General features: G+C 45.3%; 1 protein-coding gene across 1 annotated transcript; it reads right to left on the bottom strand.

The window, feature by feature from the left end:
- Positions 1–9133: 9133 nt before the first annotated feature.
- On the bottom strand, positions 9134–11227 carry CDC42EP3 (CDC42 effector protein 3). Its single transcript, XM_004582734.3, has one exon. It carries the CDS (start codon positions 10941–10943, stop codon positions 10179–10181), a length of 765 nt encoding a protein of 254 aa, XP_004582791.1. The 5' UTR covers positions 10944–11227; the 3' UTR covers positions 9134–10178.
- Positions 11228–11571: the final 344 nt, after the last annotated feature.

Raw genomic sequence — 11571 nt, 5'->3', positions numbered from 1 at the left:
GTTGCTCCACTGTCCCAGTGCACACTTGTGCAGGTGTAGTCTGTAGTTATGTACAGCCATACCTGATGCCCTCAGTTCTACTCATTCTCATCAGTGGGAACCCCTACTCAGTTGGGGCGCCCCATAACTCCCCAGCAAGGCCTGTTCCCATCCACAGTTCTTGGGCAAGCCAGCAGAGAATGCAGTTCCACAGGGATGAGCCCACATTGCCACCCCCCACCCCCAGATTCTGCTCTCAGACCCACTTCTCTCACTTTTGCCAAGAATTTGAGATTGAGATGTTCCCTGTCAGGCAAGATAAGCAACATTAATGAATGAGCCTTTATGCAGCAAGGACAGGAGGGCCCTGGATCTGTTTTGATGAATTTGAACTTAGTCTTCTAATTGTGAGTACCTGGTAGGTCAGGGGGTGGCTGCTGTCGGCATCATGACTTAGATTCCATATTGGAATCACAGGTTCTTAACACTATTGTGAGGAGTGAGTGAGGACTTAGATAAACAGAATGAATGTGTGAGAAGTCAGGCACCCTCATCCTCTTCTCCACATCCTGCAGGGGACCTTATCCTGCCGGGTACAGCGAAGGAGAACTCACTGGATTTCTTGGGGAGAAGGACGTGAGTATACAAAGATTCTATAATTGCTCTTTGTCGTTAACTTCATGGTTAGCTTGTTTGCTTTTTCACTGTGAGCTGAAGTGAGATCAGACCACACAGTGATTAGGGTTACACAACATTTTTAGGGGTCCTAGTGTCATGTTGGGTGGCTCAAAGTTTCATGCTCACTTAGTGGCGACAGTTTAAAGACCTACTGGTTGCACATCATCTGCAATGAGAGGATAGCAAGACCCTCTCCAATCCTGCCCTTTCCCTGCTCCCATAGCATGGTCCTAGGGGCACGCCAGGGGAGGGACTCGGTCTTCAGTTAGAGTGTCGCTGAGCCCTTGCCTCAGTTGCTTGATGCAGGTCTCATAAAGCAGCCCAGCTTTGGACATGCTGAATAGACTTTAGCAGAGAATGAGGCCCACATTCTTGGCCTCTTTCTCCTCAACCCTGCCTCAATTCCAACTGGGATTTTTAAGATGGGGAAGAAAGAAGATGTTGCTTGTCATTCACAGGGAGACCCTAGACTCATTTACCCTAGGAGCTGATAAAAAGGGAAGAGAGTGAAGTGAGTAAAGGTAGCTGTTTTGTTAGTTCTTCCTCCTTGGTCATCAGAATTGGGGTTTTGGGGGAGGGTGAGGTTTAGACTTTGATTCATGAAGTTTGGGTTTTAAGCAGGTTCTACTACACAGTAAACTTCACCGAGGGCTCTGTGCATCTGCTTAGGGATTTGGGCTTTCTGTGGTAAAGCAGTCTCTTAAAGTTGTTACCTTGGGCATCTATGCTTTTGATGCTTATTTAGAAAAAACTTATAATGTGATTTAAGTCAATGGTTTTAAAAATATATCTTTGAAAAATCTACCACCAATAAAATAAACGCAAGGCAGGGATGACATTGAAGACAGGGAAATAGTTAACCAACCAGTGCTATGGACTGAACAAAGGCAGTATCTGTGGAATGGAAATGAGAGGTTAGATACAAGAAATATTTAATAGGGGAGAAGGAGCAGTGTGTGGCAAGAGGCATTTGTCCTAGACAGTCAGCTGGTTTGTAGCATCATTCACAAGATAGGTGGAGGAGGGTGGGAACATGTGGCTGTGGATGGTGAGCTCACTTTGAAATGTGGAGACTGGAGTTCCAACAGGACACTTGAGTGGAGATGCCCAGGGCTCAGTTGGATCTTCAGTTCTGATGCCTGGGAGTTGGGCTCAAGCAGGAGGTACAAATATGGGTGTGATCAGTGAAGACCTGGCAGTGGAAGCTCTTCAACTAGATGCTACTAAGTAGGAAGTGGGAGAAAGTGGAGGGTGACCCTGGGCTGTGGAGTGGTGACAGGTCGGCCAAGGAAAAGGGAGCAAGCAGGATTTAGGTCCTGTAGTCTGGGAGGAGGAAGCAAGCAGGCTTCAGATCCAATAATTAGGGAGGAGAAGCAGCGTGTGGCAGAGTCGGAAGCTACCCGAAAGAACAAAGTGGGCTGATGAATGCAAATTCAGTTCATTGGTGACTCTGCTGAGTGCAGTGCCAGCAGTGATGGTAGTGGATCCAGAGCTGGCGACTTAAGGGGATATGTGGGTGTGGGGGGATTCCCAGAGCCTATGAAACTGTCACATAATGCAAAATAATTAATAAAAAAAATACATATAAAAAGGGGATTTGTGGCAAGAAGTATGGACTGCTGGACACAGCCCTATTGAGGCTGGGGAGGGGGCTCACTGGCTTAAGGCAGGGAGGTGTCTGATTTGCAGGAGGAGAGATGAGCATGGTCTTTGTGGAAGTCCCTTCACGGTGAGGCATGTGGGCTGGCAGAATTCCCCAGGTGTGGGCAAAGGTCGCCTCACTCCTACTCCTCCTCCAGTCAGTCCGGGAACCACTACTGTTCAGGTCTTTCGGACTCCTGGGCTGTTCTGGCCTTGCTCTCTACCTTCTACAGGTGATAGATTTGCTGTGAACCTGTTGTGGCTAGTCTACCTTGCCTTCTGCCCCACTTCCCAACCTCCACCTCCAAGGCTGTCAATTCCTGACTGACATATCATGTGGGCCAATTCTTACCCTTAATCTGCTTAGGTCATGCACAGATCCCAGGACTCAGGAATGGCAGGGATATTCCACAAGGGGTTGATGAGACATGGTGCACTTCAGTGCGATTTCCCACAGTGCCAAGGTTGAACGTCAGTGTGTTACAAAGTCACTCCCCACCTGTGATGTCAGGAGGGTTGGGGCTGGGTCAGCCACAGCAGCCCTTTCACTTCCTCATGGTGATAAACTGATGTCACCTTTTCTCTGTGAGCTCTGATGTAGGCAGCACTACCAGCAGCTGGGCTGTTTCTCTGCCAGGTATTTAAACACCCCTCACATCATTCTTGCCAGTGTAAGGAACCTTATGCCACAGGGAAGGGCTGTTAACCTCTGCCCTTCATGGACAAAGAGTAACTGAAGGAGACTCTCTGGCAACAAAGCATCTTTGCTGCCTCACTCTTGTGATTTAAATTCTCTCATAGTTCTAGAGGCCAGAAGCCCGCAGTCAGGATTCCTGAGCTGCAGCACAGCTTTTCGGAAGGCTGTGCTCTTCCAGGGGCTTCAGGTGAAGTCGATTCCTAGTCTCTTCCACATTGGTGACTGCTAGCATGCCTTGGATGGTGGCTGCACCACTCCAGTCCCTGCCTCTGGTCACCTTGCTGCTACCTCATGTGTGGACTCAATTTCCCTTTGCTTCTCCATGGAGAAATGGGATCACATTTGGAGGCCCACCTGGGTAATTCAGACTAACTTCCAATTTCAAAACTTTAAATTATCCAAGTCTGTAAAGTCTCATTTTTCAAAAACACCCAATGGTTATAGACTCAGGAATTAGGACTTAAGAGTCTTTGGGGATTACTGTTTAGCTCATGATAGATGTATGACTCATGTAGTGTCATGTGATGTTTTAGTATTAGAATCAATGTGAGAACTTTTGTTGAAAGATGAGGAGACTCAAAGATTTCTTCCTGGATGTGTCTAAGGAAGACCACAGCCCCCAAAGCACATTCTAGCCACCAAGGCCCAACTTCTCCTGTGGTCTTCTATAGCCAGAGGGGAGCAGAAGAGGAGCTGGTAATTTGGATGCACAGGAGTGGTACCTACTGTGCTGGAAGCCATTTCCTTGTCCATACTTGGCTTCTTCTGGTTACTACAATCTCCAGAAGTGTGGACTGTCATAGGAAGGCCCTGCTTTCCCTGGATTCTTGCAGCAGGTGCCGCATTGCCTCTGGGTTCTGCTGTCATGACACTTAGCATTTTTCCTGCTGATTATCTACAGTACCTGATGAATATTCCATGCGTTTATGCAGTCTAGAGAGCCAGCTGTGCTGCAAATGAGCAATTTTAATCAATGGTGAACCCAGCAACTATTTTTAAAGAGGGGGATTACTGCAGAATGAAGCTTCACAAACACTGCTTTATTTGGTCACAAGCACCAGGGGCTGATACTGTGTGGGGAGAACTTTATTGGATGCTAATCTAATATCTAAAATTGTGTTTGTCTGTTCTTCCTTCTTGCCGTTTATGGTGAAAAATCTGCCAGAGCACTACGAATGTTTTGCTTCTGGGATCTATTCTCATCCCAATTTCATTTTCACACAACACAAGTAGGGATTGGAAGATAATTAGTTACTTTCTTCCCTCAGTTTTAACAACGCCTGTGTCTAGCTTTATAGAGCTGTGCCTTGAATGATATTGCTTATTTTGGAAAAAAATTTAAATGTTATTTTAGACTTTGGGAGTCTCGTGATTGTGGGATATGGCTCATGGTCTGCTAAGGATTCAGCAAAAAAATAAATAGAACAAGGGGGAGTATTCAGGATACTTAAGGAAATCATGTCACTAAGGGGGTACTGGGAAGGAGACGGGGGAGGGCAGAAGGGAGAGCAGACAGTGATTGAGAAATAATATCATTTGTGCCAAAGACACAATGCCTCCAAGTTTTGTAGTCTGTGAGGTGAGTGGAACCATGTTGGTCACTGAGAGTTTTATGTTAATCTTCTGTACCATTGAATGTGACTGATTCTAAACTAGATTTGATTGCAATGGTAACATAGACTCCTCCAGCCAACAGTAACCTTTATTGTCCCCTCTGGTGAAGGCTACATTTAGTGATTGAATCCTATCACCTCACTACTTTTAAAGTTATTTATTTTTGCTCTACTTGAAAGCATAGAGACAGAGATCTTCCATCTGCCACAACCACCAGGGTTGGGCAGACCAGCCTAGAGCCTGGAACCCAATCTGAATCTCTGCTGTGGATGGCAAGAATCCAAGCACTTGAGCCATCTACCTGCAGCTTCTCAGGATGTGCTCTGGCAGGAAAATTACAGTGATGGAGTTGGGACTCACCAGCATTCTGATAGAGGACAGAAACAACCTGAGCAGAGCCTTAAGTGTGAACCAAATACTCACTCCCCTTCCCTTCTTAAAGAGTGAATCCTCCCTTCATGTTTGTCTCTCTCGCTGCCATATCTGGGTCCTGTTACTGGATAGGTCTGGTTATCAGGTACACATACCATGTTGGTGGCTTTCAGATGCCATCACTCCCCGTCCCCCTGCCCCAAGACTAATCCAAGGAGATGTCATGTCTAATGTGAGGCCTCACCTGAAGGGTGCCATCTTGGGGAAGTTGAGTTTATTGGGCTGGAAGATGGTTCAGCTCAGATGCTCCCACATTTCACTCCCAAACAAGGCTGGGCATAAATCCAGGGTCAGTGTTCTTTGAAGTCTTAATGAACATTAGTGTGACTTGATTTAAAAGATGAAAATTTCCATGGTAAAGTTCCTGAAAGGCTTTCTTTGTTGGGACTTTCAAAACCCAAATGTAACGGAGGGAATTTTTCACTGTTAGAGGTGGGTTTTTGTGGTGTTAAGGCTGGGATCTTGTGCTGTGTGTGTAACCATTTTCCAGATGTGCTCTGTAGGGTCAGGGCTCACCCAGGGAGTGAATGTCATCTCGCCTGAAAGGGCAGGTGGTCCAGAAACCATCCCTGGGAAGAGGCAGGGACTCAAAGGTCCAAGACTTTGGGTCTTTCTCTGACCCTCAGTTTCATGAATCTGCACCTGAGGTTTGAGACAACTTCAGGGAAGGTTTCTCCTCCAGGGAGCTGGTTTTTCTTATCTATAAGCAAGGATCCAAAGTATAAAAAGAAAGAAAACAAAAAGGGAATTTTCTGCAGAAACTCCTTAGTGATAATTGGGTTCCCCTTTGTTACCCAAGGACTTTCCCCTGTTAATCCTGGAGACATCTAGCTAGAAAGTATTAAGTCAACCTGAGAGAAAGTGTGAGGTTCACCTGCTGATGGGACAGCTGCCCAAGTACTGAGGTCAGGGACTGTCAATGAGTTTGTTACCTCTCATGTTATCATGAATTGCTGTTCTAGAACCTCTCACACCAGCCTTACTATTCCCAGCCTGCAGGTCACAGATTAGGTCCTATGGAAGGGGACATGGGCTTTTCCAGATGGTGATACATTTTATGAAAATATTTCATCCTGCGACCCACTTGTTCAGCAATCTGGTTCCAGCATCTTCTCTTCCACTGGGGCAGTATTCTCAGGAAAGGGCCCAATCTTTCAGGCCTGGAAGTCAGCTTTCGCTGTAATCCCTGTTCCTGGATTGTTCCGAGTAGTCTCTAGGATAGGAATGTATTCCTTGAATTACTTATGGTCTTCCCTTCTCCTAAGACAATTTCATCTGTCCTGACGTCCCCTTTAGGTTCTTCTGTTTTATGAGGCTATGCCACCTCATCTTTCTCTCCCCAGAATTGAAACTTATTTTCCAGTGATCCTCTGGCAATGAGTCACACTTAAGCTTTGTGGCATATCCAATAAGAATTTTATGCTGAGCATAATGATACTCATTCTCTTACTCAGCTGTGCTAATTTCAATCTGTGGCAGAATCTCTGTACACATGACAAGTTTCTGGAACAATAACTTAATTCTGTATGATGGCTTTGATTCAGGCAGATGTTTTTATCTCTCACCCGTGTCAATCTGCTTTCCATGGGAGAAATCTGGGTGATCTTCAAAGGATGAAGATGACTGACTTCCCTTGGAAGCCAGTGGAAGTGACATCACTATTACTTTTTTTTAAGTAAAACTGAAAGATAATTAAATGCAGCACAGTAGTTGTAAAACACATTTCATTGTGTTACATCACTTCATAAATTAAGCATAGTTCCCATTCTTCCACATGACATTCTTTGTGGTGTTTACCACAGAAAAATGGCTCCCTGACAACAAAAGCAACACATATTCAAGCCAAGCTGCTGTGTGAAGGTGACCAGATGGTAAGCTTATTGGATGAAATGACAAGCGTGCCACCAGGAAGACCTGGGATGCTCCAGGTGCTGTCAAATGAAACAGGAGTGCTGATAAATTCACCAAAATCCTTGGAAAATAAATGTGATAGTTATCCAATACCAGTAAGTTTATATGTACATAGTTTTGGATCCTCTACACATCCCTTACCCAGAAGGCTACCTATCTGGGTTGATTTCAGGAAACCTATTTTGCTGGTTCTGATCCAAGTTCTGTAAGTGGCAATCCAGGGCAATATCTAATACCTTATGTGCATACCATACTGATTTGCCTAATAAAAAAGTGAGTCAATCAACCATTTTTATTAATCTGGTAGACTGACCCTAAAATGTAAAAATTTTGTTATTGGAACTGCTAAATTTGGGATAAAGTTGATAACTTCCAAAGGAGAGACCCCTCCCCACACACACCCATTGTGTTGACTGTTGTTTATGTCTCACAGTAAAGTAATCCAGTCTCTTAAGGTTCCGTATTAGTAGAATTAGAACCATTTCCTAATGTGTAATTTGCTTTTGCCTCTTCTAAATACTTAACTTACACAATTGGTATAATGATTTTGTCTCTACTCCAAGACCTCAAGTTTCTGTGAGGAATCGGGAGAAATGAAACAGACAGGAACTAATCTGTGATTCTGTGATGTCCATGCTTCTTGACAGTGATCTGGCTTACTGAAGTGTGACAATGAATGACTTTGTAAAGAAAAAATGACTCTGATATAGTGATCTTTTTAAACAGGTAATTTTAGGCAGCAATGACTGTCCTGATAGGTCTCACTGTCCAGTGAAAAGGTCACTCACATGAAACTTGGCCAATCTCAACATAAGGATCACAATGTACATGGCCTCTTTTCTCTTGGTTGGGGCCCATGTGACCTGCCCTTCTGAGTTTGCAATTGAAGTGCATCTTGGGACTTTCTTTAAAGAAGTGAAGCTAAATTGTTAAGGAGGAAACTATTCTGGGGTGAGAACATTCATTCAACTCTAAGCAAGCGCAAGTCAAGCCACTGCCAGCTGTGCACCTGCTCTACGTATAAGGGACAGGCATTAATAGGGCTGTCACTGGAGAACTAACCCAAGATTGTACCCACTTTGTATTAGGGGCATATGTATTGCCACAACCTAACAGGAGGGAACACTTGTGAAAGATAACAAAGTAAAATGGTTAGACACCTGCAGGATGCTGGAGTCTGTCAGTGATGTCCTACAAACCCAGGCCACTCAGAGCTGTTCTCACGCTCACTAGCAAGGCAGTGGAGCATGGGCAGGCACATGACTCCTCATGTTGCCTACTAGTTTAAGTTGTTCCTTGAGGCCATCCTACAGACAAAAGTGAAAGCCGGGAAGGGGGAGGCTGAATACCATCAATCAGCAAGATTTTGGAAGAATCTGGAAAAACTGGCTATAAGGTACAAGTTACACTGGATATTCTCTAACAAGATTTAGAAAATCTTGGGGAGTCTGGGGAGTCTCTATTTAGAGTTGTGACCTGTGAGGGTGTTTTGTATAAGGACACTAGAAAGTCACAGGTTTTAACATTAAGATGATTGGGAAATGAAGAAAAGCATTCAGTGTTCAGGAACTAGTTGCCCTCCTTGTGAGTCATCTCAACGGCATTTCACCTGTGGTTCACAGGTAACTTCAGGGACAGAATTCCGAAGTGATTGGGAAAAGTGACCACTGCAAGGAGAAACGAGTTTGTGAGCAAGAGCTGCAAGTCACTGTGCCAGGTGTTTTCCTCTGAGGGGGGAAGGGTAAAGGAGGCCAAACTGTGAATTTCCTCTTCCTGTTTTACTAACCAACTTCCTTGGGGGCAGTGGCGGTGCTTCCAGTTGCCTTCCTCTGTTCTCATTCTTGTCTGGACAAGCAGTGCTGTGTGGACAAGCACTTGTCACGCAGACAGACACGAAGGTTTGAGTCTGCTGTAGCAGGAATCCAGGGAAAAGGACTCAGCTCACACATGGAGAGATGGGACCAGTGCTGACATGGAATTCTGGTATTACATATTCATTTCTCCTAAAGTTATGTGGTCCTGTTCCTAGACTCTCAAACTTTAAGTGATCAAAATTACAGAATGGATAAAATAATTTCCTATCTTATTCTAAAGGGTTGCAAACAGTGTGGAGTTGCAGTGTTTCTGGCTACCCTCAAAAGCGTTATCTCATGTTTTTGTTCATTGCTATAAACAAGCAAGTTCATTTTTAACATTTACTCTTTATTGTGTTGGATGAAGTACCTATGAAATGCAAGTATGTACGGTACTAAAATACTCATAGTTCCAGATATCATATGGTGCAGCCCAGTCTCTGCAGAAACATCATGAGAACCTGTGCCTTTACACTTGACCATCTATCCTTGGCTGCTGTTAGGGGTACAGCAACAAATGGAGGAGGAAAAACAATGAAGCTAAGTATGAGTAGTATACTTTTTCCAAACACATACATGCACTGCTTACAATAGAAACCCAATGGAAATGGGTCAGATGACAACACTGGATGTATTATCTATAAAATGTAGACTCTGCAATAAAAAGCCAAAGGCACATAAAAATATATTTTACCTTTAAAAATAACTTAGTTACAGTCATACTTTGCTTGTGTCTTACCAACATGTAGCCGATGGTCAACATTTTGCGATATAGATATAATAATATATAGGGATATATAAGAACTACAAGAGAATCCCCCCCAAAAAGACCTATAAAGTTTGTTCAGATGTGAAAAGTTTTTTTTTTTTTAACACTGCATAATTTGCGATGGTGAGTCCCAAAAAATGTAATATAGAAAAGAGTCTAGGGAAAAAAGGTTTAGGTGTTAAATAAATTCCCAGTTCCTCCTGCTTAGAAAACTTGGAGTCTTTGCATCTTTCGTAGTTAGTATCAGTCTTGGCCAAGCCAGACTTCTTGTGTCTGTCAACAAGCAAATGTAAGCTGAATGGCAGCACGCAGCTGAAAGGGGCCCCTGACTCACTTCCTCTTTCTGCCAGGTCACGTTTGCTTGTTTTGTTGTCCTCCCGAATCCCCGAACCCCATTTGCTTTTGCAAACAGGAAGAGGATAACAGGTAAAAAACATTTTGTGGAAACATTATTTTTAGAAAGCCCATCCCGCAGCTACAACTGTGGAAGCTTCAGCTGGTACTGCTTTAGTTTTGTTGTGGTTTCTTTTGCTTTTTTCATTTTTTTTTTCTGGGGGTGGGGGAGGGTACCTTTTACCCCCAAAGGAAAATAACTGGTCTCCTGTTACTTATTTTTCTCCATGACGTTCAGCACCTCGTCCAAGAGTGAGGGCCCAAGATCGAGCTGCAGCGAGAGGAGAGACCCTGTAAGGTCAGAGAGGGACTCCTCGGATTTAGTCTTCCCCTTGCTGAGCTCAGCTGGGGCGGGCTGCTCGAACATGTCCTCGGCAGACCACTCCGGGTACTGTTCGGACAGGCTGGAGGAATGGCTGTCCCTGCCCTGGCTGGATTGCGAGGCTGAGCCACTGGAGGCCCAAGACGCGTCTCCTTGGCCAAGCGCCCCATTCATCAGCACGCTGCTGTCCTCTGGTGCCTTTTCCTCCACGACAGGCGCACAGCTGAGCCTGGGCAGCTTAGCCGGCCCAAATGACTCCTGTTTGGTGTTAAAAGTCACGGGCGATAACAAGGGTAGCATGAGGGCTTGGGAACCTCCGATGGTCGGGAGTGAGATGGCATTTTTGAGCACTGGCGAGGGCGTTTCTACAAACATGGAGTCCGAGGTGCTGTTGGCACGGAAGAAGTCATTATGGCCTGGGAGCTGGCCCAGGCGCGCTTTCTCCTGGTTTCCCGGCAAGAGCTCATAGTTGCCCTGGAGAAAGGAGATGTCTCCAAAGACGTCGTGCTGGCCCTCTTTGCCAATATGAATGGTGTGGCGGAAGTCCCCGAGTGGGGGGCTGATCATGTCGGGAGACAAGATGTCCCTCAGCTTGAATTTCTTTCCTTTCTTGTTGTTGGCAGCTTTCAGGTAAATCGGGGTCTTAGCTGGCATGGTGGGATGTGGAGATGCCGACCTTGCAAGTGGGAAGTTGGGCAGAGGGCGTTCTCCACGGGGATGTTCTGTGTTTCAGAAAGCAAGCCTTTTGGATGCACCTGTCACATTTTATTCCAGGGGCTTCAGAAGCGGTTCCCAAGTGAAAATGGTGGTCTTGGAGACCTGCTGAGCTTCCGCAGCACGAGGCTTCCCAGGAAGCCCGTTACATCATCCAGTCCTCTCCACAGCAAGGAAACCTGCAGAAGAGACCCAAGAAGGTTGGGGTGCATGGCATTGCTGGGTTTCTTTGCCTTTTTCACAAACCGCACAGATAATGGCAAGACTGGCCCCCACCGGCATCCCACCTTTCCCTCACTGTTCGCATTCCCTTATGCAGGATGAAGACTCATCTTCAGTAAGTGTTTCACCTGGCTTGGTTTTAAGGGAAGACAGAAAAACAAGAACCACCCCACACCCTGGACCCCAACACTTGCAGACACATCCAAGATGTTGGTCTTTCTTCTCTGAGACCTGCTTTCAGCATGCTACCAGGGTGACTTCGGCTTAGATGCAACTGGATTTCTTTTAAAGCGTATTTTCTCTTTAGGTCCACTATCAGGATTGACCGTGTTTATTAGGCTTACAA

This window comes from Ochotona princeps, chromosome 8, assembly GCF_030435755.1.
Source record: "Ochotona princeps isolate mOchPri1 chromosome 8, mOchPri1.hap1, whole genome shotgun sequence".
Classification (NCBI taxonomy): Eukaryota; Metazoa; Chordata; class Mammalia; order Lagomorpha; family Ochotonidae; genus Ochotona; species Ochotona princeps.
This window is presented reverse-complemented; position numbering and strand designations above follow the sequence as displayed.

What these genes read in the sequence shown, in the direction of transcription:
- CDC42EP3 (XM_004582734.3), bottom strand. Translation starts at nt 10,943, where the DNA reads ATGCCAGCTAAGACCCCGATTTACCTGAAAGCTGCCAACAACAAGAAA.